Genomic DNA, 17,391 nt, shown 5'->3' with positions numbered 1-17,391 from the left:
CTTATTGTGGAAAGTTTGGGTCAATTCCGACGTTTAGAAGTACGCTAAAAGGGAAGAATGTTTTCGTGATGAGCCTGCGTCTGCCTGACAAAAAGGTATTACAGAACGCATCTTCACATAGTTAATGGTTAGTCTTTTTGTTTCATGTTTTTGTCTGTATTTTTAGCCTTGACGGTGCACAAAACACACCCTTTTTCGAGAATATAACCAATCGAATTTTTCGATTAAATTAGGCGCAACTAACTTGCTAACGCGTTCGAAGCGAAAACAAAAGATTGTACACTCTCATGGTCAATTCAGCATCGATTACGACAATTAACATTGTTTTCGTTTTTGAAAGTTTTTAAGGTTTCATTACCAGCCCCTCGATTAACTATGATCTTTCATCAATTTCGCTCGGATTTTCTCATAGGCTTTTCTCGCTCGTGTTTCGTACTTCCAAACTTTTTGAGTTTAAGGAATTTAATAAAAACAATTATTCCATTCGTGCTTGTTGGATATGAGCCTGGTTATAACCAACTCGGCACTACGCACCGCTTTGGTTATTTACCATCTCATATCTAACGCGTGCTCGTGGAATAATTAGTAATTATACAGTATATATCTGAAGTGCGGCTTATACACGGAAAGGAGAAGTGATCCATGAACTTTCATTTGAACCTTTGTTCCTCTAAGGATGATGTCCTTTGACGCTTCTACGTAGGGGCGGCGAATTGGTTATTACAGCTATAGCTTCCTCTCTTCTGGCTTTTAAAGTTTGGATAAAGGGTGGAAACCGACAAGAGGGCGGAAACCAATGGCATGCATGTTACGGCTTCATTAAGACAAAATTACGTAACATTGGGTTACAAACGCTAAAACGATGTGATTGAACAGCAAACGTCAACTTATTGACCCTTCGCTGAAGAAAGAAGATCTAAATAATATGTTTCAGTTGAGTTCAACATTCGCGATAATCTGTGTTTCACTGTCCTTTGCGGCTCTTTCATCTGGTCGCTTTATTTTTTAAATTCTTAATTTAACGCATAAGATATACTTTGTAAATAATGTTAGTAGAGTCGAACTGACTTCTACAATTGCTAAGTTTGATTTTAATATATTATAAACACTTTGAGTTTTTTAATTGTTGTTAATTCTCGGCAGGGTAATTCAAAAGAGAACCATAACCTCTTCAAACAAAGGAAAGAATTTGAAGATACATTTCTCTGAAATTTATTGATCATGATTGGATTGACGTCACCACTACATATATGGATACATTTCCAGCACTGGTCCGACAAAATTTATGGAGTACTCATGTTCATGCCAGCGCGAAGGCAAGTTCGGACTCAATGTAAACACGTTAATAATAGTGTTGACAAAATGAATGATTCCTCCTTGCCCACATCTCTTTAATGTTCATGGTTGAGTACCATTTAGAATCAACAACTATTACGCTTAAGCATGCAGGAAAGAGTCACGACATTTCGAACAAAAGTCTCTAGAGATCCGCTATCAGAAGGGCATTCAAGGAGACTTACTAAGGAGCAGTCATGCAACGCCCAAGGATTTTTACTGCCCTACTTTTTGGCTGACGCACCAGTTTCGTTTTACGTATTCATGCAAATTCGTACCGCACACATGTTTAAGTCAACTATAATAGTTTAATTTAGCCATTTGTTAAAATTTCGAGTCAATCCCTAGTCTTACTTCCTCACTTTAGGTGATGGCGTTATGGCGACACCGAAACGACGAGCAAAAAGTCAATCCTTGCTGTTTTTATAAAAGCAATTTTGTACGGCTTTTCGTCATTTTTACTTCTTGGAATGAAGTCAGCATTGCTGGAGGTTGCGGTGACGCGTATTCAGTCGCTAACTGACCCGTGACCAGTTCTTCAAATCAAGAGTCTATTGACCAATCATGCTCTTCAATATATCTATGAAAGGGAAGAAATTTACATGTCTCTTCATTCGTGCGTTGGCCGGTCTTAAGTTTAATAATAACATTCGAGCGCTGTAATTTATCAACAACATGAAGAATGGCGTGGTGCTTAATGTAGAGGACTCTAATGACAACATAAACGCTAATTCACGTAAGACAGAGCGTAAGGAATACACTCAGACAAGGAGTCATACAAGCACTCGAAAGAAAACCTGTATTGGGTGTATTTCCTCGTTTGTATCGTCTGTTTGGTTCATTATACAATGCATTTTGTGCCATGTACTGTTGCTCGTTTTTACTCTTCCGATTCTTCCGTTTATGGTGCTGTTTTTCTTGCTGAAGACAGTTGAGCGAGTGATAGTCACCAAAACTTCAGAGAAAATGCCATTAGCTCCAATGGACGCAGTGTTTATTACGGACGCTGGAGCAGAGCAAATGATTATCAATTCCGTAATTTGTTTCGAAAACAAAGGTACTTTTGAAGATGGAGTTCAAAAGCTCCGCGATGCTATTGTGGAACGGTTCGTGGACGCAAGAAAAGATTTGGGAGTGCCATTGTATCCCAGAGTACGCTGCTTTATTCGACCTGGTTATTTCCAGTACTTCTTCGAGGAAGATCAATCCTTTGCAATCGATAATCACGTCTTTCCATGGAAGGGAAAGATTCCCAGCTCCAAAGACGAATTGGCGGCGATTGTTTCTGCGCTCAGCAATGAACCTCTTCCTGAAGGGCGATCTCCGTGGTACTGTTGCTGTATCCCAACCAACTTTGGTGACAATGATTTCGCAGTGATGTTTAGAGTACATCATGCTATGGCTGATGGTGTTTCTTTAATAAGATTCCTCATTCATCAACTTCCAGATAATGCTACAATTCAAAGAGGCCTTCAAAACTACTCATCCACCGGCCGTTTCCTCCTCTTGGCCAAGGCGGCGTTGATAGCACCCAGATATCTATTTAAGCTGCTACTCAAGTCATCTGACAACAGCATTTTGCACGGGCCTGAACTCAATTGGGAAAGAAGAATTACTTGGAATGAGCCTATTGACCTGAAGTTGATAAAAGAGATCAAGAACGCTACCGGCACCACTGTCAATGATGTGTTGATGTCCGGCATAGCCCTCGCACTCAGGAGATACTTCCAGAGAAAAGGCGTTGAAAATCCCGATGACTTCACTGTAGCTGTTCCAGTAGATGTTCGAGCAAAGGCCACATCACAAAAACTTGACTTGGAAAACAGGTTTTCTTTCATTTTCCCCGAACTACCGGTGGCTACCGAAGGTGCTCTCAATCAATTAGATGAGACCAAAGCTCGCATGGACAGAGCTAAAATTTCTGGCGAACCACTAGCAGCCGCCTCAGTCTTTTCGCTTTCTGGAGAAGCGAGTCCACAGTTTATGAACGCTAAAACCAATTCCATATTGAGCAGAAAAATGAGTGGTGTTCTTTCTAATGTCCGTGGTCCTCAGGAAATGCTTTCTGTAAGAGGCTTTCGCGTAAAATACTTGGTATTTTGGCCTCCTCAGAAGGAAAACCTTGGGGTTACACTATCCATTATTACCTATACAGGGAAAGTTTTTGTTGGAGTCCAGGGTGATACAGCTGTGCTTTCGGATCCCGAAGTCTTTATAGAAGAGTTTGGAAAAGCTGTCAATGAGATGACCAAATGTATTCCCCAAACAGCGGGTTTCGTCAACGAGGGATATGAAAATGTTTAAATTTGAAAGAATGCTGTAGTGCAGATTGCAATGTACAGTACTAGCCATAGCTAGGTGAGAGAGGTTAACTATTTACTCTGTCATATCGCATATACAATGTAGTTGATGTATAAACTGAGTTTAGTCGTCCTGCATGTGTCAAATCAGCAGAAAAATGAAAGGAGATATTTACGTTTTCTCATGATTTTAATATATATACTAATTCCTAATTCCGGCTTACTCCATATGTTGACCTGAGTATTTTCAAATTGCGAAGTTTTAACCGTATGAGGCAAAGGAATCACGCCTTTTTCTAGTTGCTATGCTTTTTTATTGCTAATAATAAAAGTCTTCCTTAGTTCAAATTAAACTGAGCATTATATTATTACAAGCAATTTCGAAGTAGGTTAGGATCGCCATTATTTACCGATGTGGCCTACATCTTGTTAAGATTTCGTAACTGAGACAAAGGAGAATTCATTTCACGTGACATTCTATGAATGCCAAAGGAAGTGACAAAGGCCTTTGGGAAAGACATCTTCTTTATTTTATGTCTAAAAATTGATTGTTACAGACCTGACTCTATGATATCGGCCGCATAAGCTCACATGCCGTATAAGCCTCTGGCTTTGGCATCTCATTATCCTTAACTTGTGCTTTGTGTACTTATTTATCAATGAATAAATAAAAAAAATATTTAATGAATTTTGAAAGTTTAAAGTCGATAGTTGTTGGATTATTTTAGACTTCGTATGTACCATAGAATTTATGGCTACAATGCTTATGGCTTCAATAAAGCAATTTTAAGCAGCGAAATAGTTTTATAGATAGCTCCTTTGAACGCACAGACTGGGGAAAGCAAACAACTTGATAGCCTTACAATTATACCCATGTTTTTTTTTCCTAAATATTGACCGTCTTTAAACAGCAAAGACTTAATCATGTGTTATAACGAGATTGTAAAACGGCCGATATCAGTAAGGCACGCAAAGGACGACTTTAATTTCACGGTGGTAACCCACATAATATTTTCGATGCGTTTCGTGTTTCTCCCCAGAAGGCGCCAGTTTTTTCTTCGCAAAACGGGGCAAACATGAACGCCAGAAGACGCCCCATTCCGCTTAAAATGAAGTATCTTCAAAAATACAAAACAAATAAATAATCTTCGTACTGTGCAGCGAGAAGGTAATTCGACCTTTACTGTGTTGTTTCATGTTAAATTTACATACTGTGGCAATAAGTTAATTTCGTTTAATACCGGTCGCACAACTTTCGGCATTATGGCGAGTTGGAAAACTTCGCTAGGCCTTGATCTCGAAGAAAAACGATGGAGAGAAACAGCTTGTATATACTGGATCGCTCTCTTTCGAATTATAAAATGAGATCGATCACGGACTTTTGAATTAGTATTTATTTTATTCGTAGCGGCACAAGCTATCGACACAAAAGGAACAATGCAACGAGGCACCCAAGCCAAAAAAGAAAGAAACACAATATACTTTAGTTAAGAACTGACAAAATAGACAATGTTTAAGTCTAATCGTTCATTACTTAAACGAGTTTTTTCCAAGTTTGGTGATAAACTGGTCTAGCAAAAACAAGCCTTTATTAGTCACATTTTAAAAATGTGACTCGGAGAGCGAAGAGATCGAAAAGATTCTTAACATTTTTTCTTTTCAAATAAAATGTACGAAAATAGAACGCTGAAAGAGATGAAGGTTAATGACAGCGAAGGAGATGAGGACGATTGAGAGCACTAAATAAACAGCTTGGCACGGATTTGTTGCATTCTTTTAACCTTGACATTGGATTCTTAAGCAAATATTTTAACCTCAGTTGTTTCAAATTTGTAATATACGGGGAATGTTTATGGACTTGAAAATGGCTGTAGAATGCTCGAAAGGTCGTAACTTTTTATCGCTTGTTTTTAGTAATAAGCATTTTTTTTCAGTCATTGCGATGTGCACATCTATATTAAGGCCCTTTACGGACAAAATATCGAATATGCTTATGTCAATGTTATGTTGCATACATGAATGTTATGTGCAATAAATCTGTAAGCGTGCAATAAATCTGTAAGCAAAGATGTCCGATGTAAATAAAATACGCCCAATAAAAACAAGGGATGTTTGATACAACTAAAAGATGTTCGATTTTACCAAAAGATGAAGAGGAGGCGGAAATGATTTTGTAAAACGGAAGTGTCATACGTAGCCAGTCCCCTCTAAAATGCAAGGCCTTTGCCCTGAATACAAAATGGCGTTTGCTGAAGCACGTATTATTACTTGGTGAAGACATTTCGGACCACTTAATATTTTACAACATATTGACAGATCACTGATTCAACCCTATTTATTATATGGTATAACAGCGTGGGGCCGAGTTGGAAAACTTACAGAAACAAAATCTTACGTCTTCAGAATCGTGCTGTTCGACCTTGTGTTTTTTTTGTGATTGTAAAACTCACGCAATACCCCTATTCATCTGTTCTAGTCTATTACCTCTAGATCTTCTTTACTTCAAGTCAGTTGCCATCTTAATGCATGACGTCTCAAATAATAGATCGCCACGCCAAATAAGTAATTTATTTAATTACCAATATAATATCCCACCGGGATGCAACGGGATGCTATCACTCAGGTCGTAAAACTGAGGAGAAAGTGCTGCCTATGTTTGATATATCGGATCCGGAATAATTAACGTCCATAAAACAAAATAACAAAACGAACATAACAATTCCTATCAACAAGGCCTAATCAGAATAACAATGATTCTTTTGTCTTCCACCATTTTGGTCCGGTATATGAGAGTCTACCCCTTTGTGATGATATCTGCAAAATGGTTAGTCTCTCTAGTTTTCTTGGATATCATGAAGGACGATAAACCGTTTGCCCTGTCTCAAGGTTCATAACGGTGAGGGACGAAGAAGAACCCACATACTCTTCCCAAAGAGACAGGGGCACCCAACGACCAATTTGTTGTAAAATGTATTATTATACCCCAGTTAATGAAAATAAATGTTATTAAGGCATTTTCAGGTGTTTTTCAGTGTTGCTGGGAAAACATTATCTGTTCCTTTTTCCCAGCAAGACACACAAGAAATTTCCCAGCCAGCGAGATAAAATTGGTTGGTTTCCCAGCCAGCTGATCAAATTTATTTCCCACCCAGGAATTCCGCGCGCTTTCAAATACCTCGATCCAAAACGACCGAACATGAGCCTCAGTAACACCTCTCTCAGGCATATTGTTGCTTACGGCGCGCTATCTCACGTGACTTCGTAGCAACTTCGACCATTCACGAAGTTAGCCTGTCACGCAGTTGTTTTCGTTTTCCCGACTATCTGGGAGCCTGGAAGAGGCTATCACGAAGTAGAATTGGTTTTTGACAAATCATTGTTGGCTACCCCGTCGGATTAGTATGGGCAGCCGTCACCGCCAAAAATACAAGCCTTGTAAACCGTTAAGAATAAACTGGATTGGTCTAACTGTCTTTTGTAGAATGGTTTATCAGAATATGAAAAGGATTATTTAAAACACAAATGGACAAGTCACAAACATTAAATGGTTTATACAGTTCAGAAACCGTGTAGAGACCCTTGGTGAACTGATTCAGTGAAAGAAAGGAGTGGTCAAGTGTATAATGAAATAGATCAGTCACCTCATGCAATCATCGCAGCCTACACAGAATTGGTCAATACCAACGACGACCGGTGTAATTGTCCTTGTTCAAATGACATACTCAAGTCTTGAATGGATCAGCGTACTGCGACATGATTTGCAGTGACACGGCAAACGGTCCAGGTTACCGTACATTGCTTCAGTGACGTTACAAACGGTTCAGAGTAGTGTGAAATGGCTTATTTTATCTACAAATGGTTAATCGTAAAGTGCAATGGTCTAGCGTAACATTGATTAGCTTACCGTAATGTGAAACGGTTTAGCGTTACCCCAAATAGCACAGGAAACATGGGCAGGCCATGTTTTTCTTTGACATCATTTCATGTTCCCTAAATAAAGCGAAAGTGTTCATAACATCAGAAAGGAAGACATGTCGACGGCAATCTACTTAGGTCAAACACTCAGATGAACTTTTAAGCAAAACACTATACGACCTCATCACATTTCTGTCATCGTTATCCACCTGAAAAAACTGACAAAGATACCAATCTATTAGTCTTGTTATCAGGCCTCGCGTTCAGGAATTAAAATTACTGTCAAACAGTTTGTAATTCTTCTTTTATCCTCTTTCAGCTTCTTCATGTTCAGACAGGCTATTGTAGGGTATTTGAAATGCAGAGGAACAAAAATGCTTACCATGATTATCCTTAGTTATAACCTGAAGCAAAAGGATTGACAAAAATACTGTTAAAAGGCATCATTTTACGAGACACCTACCTCAGTGACACTTAAGGCCACAGCAGTCACGATAAGGCGAATAATTGGCCGTTTTTATACTAGAGACGCATAATCCGTCCAGACGAATTATGCGTCTCTCATGTTATCCGTCTAGTGTAAAGACGGGACGAACTATATGAGACGCATAATTCGTCTTGGACGAACTTGGGCAAACATTTTTTCTGCGTCTGTTAAATTCGTCTAGTATAAAGACGGGCACTAGACGCATAATGCGTCTGGACGAACTTTCCAGTTTAGTGCGTCTTCGAAGACGCACTAAAATAGATTCTTCGTCCAGACGCATAATACGTCTTGCGGCCGTCTTTATACTAGACGAATTTAACAGACGCATAAAAAATGTTTGCCCAAGTTCGTCCCAGACGAATTATGCGTCTCTAGTATAAAAACGGCCATTGTTTTAAATGAGCAACGGGTAGCAAGTGTATTTAACTTTAACTCAGAGGTTCAAGGAAAGGCTTGAAAAGACAGAGAAATATGGTCAGTTTTTTTACAGAAACTTACATTTTCAGAAACTGATTGTCAGTGGCTAGCTAACGTATATTTTAAGACAAAGAAAAACATGGCCTGCCCATGTTTCCTGTGCTTACTTTGTATTGCTTTGATCCAAATACATGTATGTAACTTGCTGATATCACGGCAAAATGATCAGAGTAGAAAAATTACCAATCAAGCGAAACTAGGCAAAAATAGACAAATATTCTTACCGGAGTAAGGATCGCTGAGTCGAGTAAACGAGACAGTACTGGTAGAAATAAGCTGTTCCCGACCTGTGCACTTCGTGGTTCAAACTTGGTTCGGACAAATTCGCGCTAAATTTGTCTGAATGACGTATGGGTTGTGACGTAAGACCCCACATTGACTATTCCATTTCAATCTTGACTTGTCCATTTCAGTTTTGTATTTTTGGCGGTTCTGGCGCAAACCATTTGCTGTAACACTAAACCATTTCACTTTATACTGAACCATTTGTAGTCACGCTAAGCCATTTGGGGGAACGCTAAACCGTTTCACATTACGGTAAGCTGATCAATGTTACGCTAGACCATTGCACTTTACAATTAACCATTTGTAGATAAAATAAGCCATTTCACACTACTCTGAACCGTTTGTAACGTCACTGAAGCAATGTACGGTAACCTGGACCGTTTGCCTTGTCACTGCAAATCATGTCGCAGTACGCTGATCCATTCAAGACTTGAGTATGTCATTTGAACAAGGACAATTACACCGGTCGTCTTTGGTACTGACCGATTCTGTGTAGGCTGCGATGATTGCATGAGGTGACTGATCTATTTCATTATACACTTGACCACTCGTTTTTTCACTGAATCAGTTCACCAAGGGTCTCTACACGGTTTCTGAACTGTATAAACCATTTAATGTTTGTGACTTGTCCATTTGTGTTTTAAATAATCCTTTTCATATTCTGATAAACCATTCTACAAAAGACAGTTAGACCAATCCGGTTTATTCTTAACGGTTTGCAAGGCTTGTATTTTTGGCGGTGACGGCTGCCCATTCTCTGAGCTCATGTGTTCTTAGGCAAGACTCTTTACTCTCACGGTGCCTCTTTTCACCCAGGTGTATAAATGGGTATCGGCGAAATTAATTCTGGGGGGTAACCCTGCGATGACTGGCATCCCACCAGTGAGGAGTAGAAATACTCCTAGTCGCTTCATGCCATGGAAACCGGGATAAGCTCGGGCCTGATCCAGGTGATCTGGTGACCTAATTCGGAGGACTGGGGAGAAAAATTTTAACGCCGTATCTCACAACCGCTCGCGACCTTATTTTCGAATTCAACATGGCAGAGGCGAGGTTAGATCTCTTCGGGTCTACTTGAATGTTCATTCAGTAACAGGAAATGTGGTAGACACGTAATGATCTGTTGAGTTTTGGCGATGGCAATACTGCAGGGAGCTTGGAAACAACACCTAAAGCCGCGCGCGGTTGTGGGATACGGCGTTAAAATTTTTCTCCCCAGTCCTCCGAATTACGTCACCAGATCACCTGGGCCCGGTTCCTCGAAAGCCGATTAACTTAATCCAGGATTAGCGTAAACTTTTGTTTCACGTTTTCAACTTTTTGGTGAAAGTTTCTTTTGCTTACTTTTGTTTTTCAAGATTGACGTCTTCTCATGTGAAGGTCTGCCGAAAATCTGTGTTGAACAGCATTTGGGAGTAGAGAAATAAACTGCTTGGTTAATTTTTAATCTTAGATTAGCGTTAATCGGCTTTTGAGGAACTGGGCCCTGGACGGGCCTTCTGGCTCGTATGCAGAGACATTTAAAATTTTATTTTCGAAATCACGCAAACGTTTTAAATATAAAGCAAACGAGCACGTGCCTCTCAGTTGCTTCGATGGCTCAGTGGGAACTTACTCGCTTCTGGCGACGCGATGGCCCGAGTTCCAGGCGCTATGGCTCCTGTTGTATATCATACGGGATTCTTATCAAGCAGTTAAATTATACCATCCCCGGGGTATGCATATTTGTGACTAGGATGAAAAAAAAAAAAAGACATAAAGTGGTCTTATGACGTAGTATGCATGGTATGCATCCCACGCATAACACACAAACAGCGGTGACAAACATCAGTTATAAACGCATCATTTGTCACAAAACGGTCTCCCCAGAGGTGTTGTTAATTATAACAAAACAGTTACCCCAGAGGTGTTGTTAATTGTAACATGAATGATGTCTTACAAAAACAACAAAACAGACCATTGACCCCAACCACCACAGATACCCAAAAAGAAAATTTTCTCAGTTTACCTTATTTAGGGATACAAAGCAAAATCGTTAGCAAACAAATTATGTGTGTAAATAAATTCTACGGGTGCATTGTCCTTAGAGTGATTTTTCAAAGCACTCATCGCATTAAATCTTCCTTTCCTAACAAAGATAGACGATCACTTTCTCAATGTTGTGCGACCTTTCTGCTCCAACAAATCATGTAAGATGAACTATGATAAACGATCTTGTGGTTCAATAGCTAGTAGGCCAAGGAGGCCATAGGTGCGACACTGAGAAACTCAAGTCACTTAATACTTGTAGATTCTCTGGTCAATCAAACTAGGCGGCAAAATTAGCCAGAGCAAATGTAAACAAGACGAAAACCTTGAACATGCGACATAGAAATATTCGACAAGCGTACCTTCTTTTCTTTTTGGCTTTATTTCTTCTGCGACAGCCGTCTTTGATGCCTCAGCAAACGGGTGGAAACCAATGGCATGCATATTACGTCTTCATTAAGACAAAATTACGTAACACTGGGTTACAAACGATAAAACGATGTGATTGAAGAACAAATTTTAACTTATATTGTCCCGTCGCTGGAGAAAGAAGATCTAAATAATAAGTTTCAGTTGAGTTCAACATTCGCGATGATCGGTGTTTCACTGACCTTTGTAGCTCATCTATCCGGAAGCTTGATTTTTTAAATTCTTAATTTGAACGCATTAGATATGCTTTGTGAATAATCAGTTAGCAGTCTTATTTTTATTAAGAAAACAATATCTTGACTTTTACCAAGGAGGAGTCGTGCAACACACAAAGATAAATTTACTGCTCTATCTTTTGGCTCCGCTATTTTCAAAAGTTAAAACGCTGTAATTTAAATACAAGACGCGCTGGTTTTATTTACGTATTCAAATTCATACTATTGTTTTAGCCATAGGAAAGATATCTGTTTATTGTTTTAGCCATAGCGAAGATACCTGTTTACAAACTTTGACGTCAATTTTCTTTGCATATTCAAATTTGCCAACCACCGAACAAACTTTGTTTCGGCATTCAGTAAGGCTATGGTTGGGACATTGATATCAATAGGGGTGACGTCATCGATATCTTCGCTATTTGTTAAAATTTCGAGTCATTCCCAAGTTTTACTTATTCACGTTAGATGATGGCGTCATGGTGACACTGAACCCTTGCTGTTTGTATAAAAAACAAATTTGCACTCCTTTTCGTTATTTTTCTATCATGGAATGAAGTCAGCAGTGCTGGGGGTTGCGGTGACGCGTACTCAGTCGTTAACTGACCCGTGACGATTTCGTCAAATCAAGAGTCTCTTGACCAATCATGCTCTTCAATATATCTATGAAAGGGATCAAATTTACTTGTCTCTTCATTCGTGCGTTGGCCGGTCTTAAGTTAATAACATTCGAGCGCTGTAATTTATCAACAACATGAACGCTAATTCACTTAAAACAGAGCAGACAAGGATTCATACAACCACTCGAAAGAAAACCAGTATTGGGTGTATTTCCTCGTTTGTATCGTCTGTTTGGTTCATTATACAATGCATTTTGTGCCATGTACTGTTGCTCGTTTTCACTCTTCCGATTCTTCCGTTTATGGTGCTGTTTGTCTTGCTGAAGACAGTTGAGCGGGTGATAGTCACCAAAACTTCAGAGAAAACCCCATTAGCTCCAATGGACGCATTTTTTCTTACGGACGCTGGAGCAGAGGAAATGATTATCAATTCCGTAATTTGTTTCGAAAACAAAGGTACTTTTGAAGATGGAGTTCAAATGCTCCGCGATGCTATTGTGGAACGGTTCGTGGACGCAAGGAAAGATTTGGGAGTGCCATTGTATCCCAGAGTACGCTGCTTTATTCGACCTGGTTATTTCCAGTATTTCTTCGAGGAAGACCAATCCTTTGCAATCGATAATCACGTCTTTCCATGGAAGGGAAAGATTCCCAGCTCCAGAGACGAATTGGCGGCGATTGTTTCTGCGCTCAGCAATGAACCTCTTCCTGAAGGGCGATCTCCGTGGTACTGTTGTTGTATCCCAACCAACTTTGGTGACAATGATTTTGCAGTGATGTTTAGAGTACATCATGCTATGGCTGATGGTGTTTCTTTAATAAGATTCCTCATTCAGCAACTTCCAGATAATGCTACAATTCAAAGAGGCCTTCAAAACTACTCATCCACCGGCCGTTTCCTCCTCTTGGCCAAAGCAGCGTTGATAGCACCCAGATATCTATTTAAGCTGCTACTCAAGTCATCTGACAACAGCATTTTGCACGGGCCTGAACTCAATTGGGAAAGAAGAATTACTTGGAATGAGCCTATTGACCTGAAGTTGATAAAAGAGATCAAGAACGCTACCAGCACCACTGTCAATGATGTGTTGATGTCCGTCATAGCCCTCGCACTCAGGAGATACTTCCAGAGAAAAGGCGTTGAAAATCCCGATGACTTCACTGTAGCTGTTCCAGTAGATGTTCGAGCAAAGGCCACATCACAAAAACTTGACTTGGAAAACAGGTTTTCTTTCATTTTCCCCGAACTACCGGTGGCTACCGAAGGTGCTCTCAATCAATTAGATGAGACCAAAGCTCGCATGGACAGAGCTAAAATTTCTGGTGAACCACTAGCAGCCACCTCAGTCTTTTCGCTTTCTGGAAGAGTGAGTCCACACTTTATGAACGCTAAAACCAATTCCATAGTGAGCAGAAAAATGAGTGGTGTTCTTTCTAATGTCCGTGGTCCCCAGCAAATGCTTTCTGTAAGAGGCCTTCCCGTGAAATACTTGGTATTTTGGGCTCCTCAGAAGGAAAACCTTGGGGTTTCACTATCCATTATTACCTATACAGGGAAAGTTTTTGTTGGAGTCCAGGGTGATACAGCTGTGCTTTCGGATCCAGAAGTCCTTATAGAAGAGTTTGGAAAAGCTGTCAATGAGATGACCAAATGTATTCCCCAAACAGCGGGTTTCGTCAACGAGGGATATGAAAATGTTTAAATATTAACGAATGTTGGAGGGCAGATTACCGTGTACTCGAATATATCGTATATACAATGTAGTTGATGTCAAACTGAGTGTAGTATTCAGGCTTGTGTCAAATTGGCAGTAAACGGCGAGCACTGAGAGAAATACCCGAGACCAATCAACTCAAGGACTAATTTTAATTTGTTTTCAAGACAAGCAAACATTTTATAACATATTACGGTTCTCTTCTTTGACATGTCTTCCTTTAGAGGGTGCGAAGGCATCTATGTAACCCCTAAAATATGTCTTTCAAAAGATTAAGTCGTGGCCTTTGATAAACCCTTATTAGAAGCATCAGTTTGTAAAGGGATTGATTTATACAGTCCCAAGAGCAAAATTTTTCAAAATATATTTTCATTCCTCCGCGGTAGCAAGGTGCTTTCCAATTTCCAAAGTTGTTTACAGACAAAGCGTGCATCGGTGAATAGTCCCTAGGTATGTCAACAGCTTGCGTCTGGATAAACCGGTTATCCAAACAAAGCAAACCTTTCTGATGGCTGTCAAATGAAAATAAAATATTTACGTTTTCTCATGATTTTAATATATTTTCGAAATAAGTATCCGGCTTACTCCATATATTGACCTGAGTATTTTCAAATTGCGAATGTTTCAACTGTATGCTTTTTAAATCGATAATCATAAAAGTCTTCCTTAGATTATTAAACTCATCATTGTATTTTTAGCAGCAATTTCGAAGTAGGCTAGAATCGCCATTATTTACCAATGTGGCCTACATTCCGATCTAGTCAAGAGAATTACATGCCATATACAGTGGTCTAAGTCCCAGGACTTGTCGTAGCAGATAAAAAGGAAAAAAAGTAAAAGTAGTCCCTGGACAGGATTTGCACACGGAGCTTTGTAGGTTCTATTCACTAGACCACGATGAACAAGACACAAAGTTTCTTTAATATCTATTATTTGTTGCCTGGCAATGGTTAGCTTTGTTTTAAGTGTGGCCTGACCTTTCTCGTTAGTTGGGTAAAACAACTTGTTAGCGAGTGTTAGCGCACGTTTACAGCCCGGTCTTATGACAATTAATTAACAATTATTGGACGAAGTTGAGCAAAATAGCGTGAGTTGTCAGTGGCGAGCAGATCAATTATTTGCCGAAGCCGAAGGCTAAGGCAAATAATTGATCTGCGAGAGACTGACAAATCACCATATTTTGCGATAACCGAGGTCAATAATTGTTTTACCATTCGATCACCGAGTTTGTTTTTTTGTTTTTGTTTCCGAGAAGCCGTAAGCAGGCGCTGCCTTGCAGAGTCGAGTAATGGCACCAATCAATTGGTTTCCTTCTCAGCATAATTATATTTGTAGACTTCAAATTGTACTACAGTCAAACGTTCAATAACACTAGGCATCAACAAAGCTGAAGAATTTCACACTTTTCAAAGCGTATCCCGACAAGAGAAGCTTTGGTGTAAAGCTCGCCATTCTTTTTTCTGGCTTCAGCATAAAATCTCTTCAGTACATATGCATTCGCCAACTTGTCCTTCGCGTCGATGACACGAGTGACTCTTCGTCTACCTTTCTTTCCTTGAGATACTCTCGAAATAAGTTGAGTGCAACTTTTGTTCCTTTCTTAGTATTCTCACTCTTCTTTCGATCAACTAAATATGTCGAATCGTTCCGCTTTGACAGCTCGGGGAGGCGATCCGCCCTTTTCTCACAAGAGAGTGATTTCAATTGCGCATGAGCAGAATATTATTTGAAGCAAAACACTTATTTGTAGGCAGTTATTTGCAGGTCACGTGGTGGGCTTTCGGCCAATGAAAAGGAAGGACAAAATACATCGAATGGTAAATTAGATTATTGTGTTTAAAAGCATTGCTGACGCAAGCGGCGACTCGGTGGTTTAGTGGTTAGGAGCATTGACAGGTCAGCTAAAAATCGCGGGTTCGAGTCCCGAGTCGGGATATCTGGATTAAGTTTTAAAAGAAAAATGTTCAATTCCCAGAATTCCTTTCCAACTGTCAATGTCATGAAATTATGATTATCGTATAGCCGGTTGATACTATATGCATGATTATCGTAATAGCAGTGTCGAGAATGAGTTGGTTTAATACCGGTTACACGACTTTCGGCATTATGGTGCGTAGAAAAACTTCGCTGGGCCTTGATCTCAAAGAACAACAATCGAGGGAAACAGCTTGTATGTACTGGATCGCTCTTTTTCGAATTATAAAGTGCGATAGATCACGGGCTTTTAAATTTATATTTATTTTTATCGTAGCGGCACAAGCTATCGACACAAAAGGAACAATGCAACGAGTCACCCAAAGCCAAAAAAGAAAGAAACACAATATACCTTAGTTAAGAACTGACAAAATAGACAATGTTAAAGTCTAATCATTCATTACTTAAACGAACTTTTTCCAAGTTTGCAGATAAACATTTACTACTGGTCTAGCAAAAACAAGCCTTAACTAGTAAAATGTGACTCGGAGAGCGAAGAGATTTTTTCAGTTATTGTGTTGTGCACCTCTATTTGAAAAGTTATAAAAATTGGACGTCCTGTGACATCCTGTAGCGTTGTTGCGTCGAGCGGCAAGGCCGCAAGAGTGCTGGGACGGGGAACCTCTCGCACTCCCGCAACAACAGAACCACCCGCTACGCCGGCTAGACATCCTGTCCGTCCCATTCCTCTTTATTTAAAGAAACCGGCGATCTGAGATCGGCACGCTAATTTAGTCCTTCAATTAATTTCAAGTATTCTTTTCATGTTAACTACACCGGATGAGTTGAAGGGCAGAGTTTATTTTATGGAAATATATAATGGTAAATATTATTTAATGCAGTGGTTTTATTTAAATCTATAAGATCAAAACTGTCAAAATACAACAATTTTTTCTTCAACACCAAACTAACACCTCTCTCTAATTCGTGCCCCCCCCCCTCAAGTTTCAACAAAGTCCTTTTTTAGCCAGGCGCAGCCATATGACCTCGCCATATGAAACTGTTTTTCTGTTAATTGAAGTTTTTTAAATTTTAATTTTGTGTTCTCGTTGTTGAAAATACGTGGTGATATATTGCAAAGTGATTTGAACTGGGATGGGTGATGCGCTGTCCATATGATCGTTAATGCCTCCGGATATCGTGAGAGTGATCTACGAACCAACGATGCAAGGCTGTTGAAAATAAGATAAAGATAAGATATTACATAGGCATTAACTAAAAGATGTTTTATTACAGCTGAAAGTTCACGATTTTCAAGTCGAAGGCTAGACCTAAACACTGAAGACAACTGAAGGATTTTCTCCGAAGCATGATCTAACCTGGGACCAGGCTCCGCAGGTGGGGTTATGGACCGAAAAGAACGCGACGGACAAAAAATATTGGCGAGCTGGCGAGAGAAGCGAGCCGAGCAGGGAACCAGTTCCCCGCTCGGCTCGCTTCACTCGCAAATTTTTTCTTTCGCCACGTTCCTTTTCGCTCCACAACCCAAACTGCGGAGCATGGGTCCAGGCGCTTCACTCAGTTTACTCTGTCAGTTTTGTATTCGATTTCGTCATAGCCTAGCGCAATAAATATGGGATCGTTAGATTCCTTTCGTCATTTTTTTAAAGCCGC

At 39.8% G+C, this 17,391-nt stretch overlaps 2 protein-coding genes across 2 annotated transcripts; both read left to right on the top strand.

The window, feature by feature from the left end:
- Window positions 1-2,010: 2,010 nt before the first annotated feature.
- On the top strand, window positions 2,011-3,639 carry LOC138025361 (probable diacyglycerol O-acyltransferase tgs1). The gene has a single exon (XM_068872583.1). The coding sequence runs from the start codon at window positions 2,011-2,013 to the stop codon at window positions 3,637-3,639; it is 1,629 nt and encodes a 542-aa protein (XP_068728684.1).
- An 8,751-nt stretch (window positions 3,640-12,390) lies between these two features.
- Window positions 12,391-13,791, top strand: LOC138025360 (probable diacyglycerol O-acyltransferase tgs1). Its single transcript, XM_068872582.1, has one exon. The coding sequence runs from the start codon at window positions 12,391-12,393 to the stop codon at window positions 13,789-13,791; it is 1,401 nt and encodes a 466-aa protein (XP_068728683.1).
- The last annotated feature ends 3,600 nt before the right edge of the window (window positions 13,792-17,391 follow it).

The sequence above is a fragment of the Montipora capricornis genome, chromosome 12, assembly GCF_036669925.1.
Source record: "Montipora capricornis isolate CH-2021 chromosome 12, ASM3666992v2, whole genome shotgun sequence".
In the NCBI taxonomy this organism is placed as follows: domain Eukaryota; kingdom Metazoa; phylum Cnidaria; class Anthozoa; order Scleractinia; family Acroporidae; genus Montipora; species Montipora capricornis.
This window is presented reverse-complemented; position numbering and strand designations above follow the sequence as displayed.

Coding starts and splice junctions, on each gene's coding strand:
- LOC138025361 (XM_068872583.1), top strand. CDS start 2,011: ATGAAGAATGGCGTGGTGCTTAATGTAGAGGACTCTAATGACAACATA.
- LOC138025360 (XM_068872582.1), top strand. CDS start 12,391: ATGGTGCTGTTTGTCTTGCTGAAGACAGTTGAGCGGGTGATAGTCACC.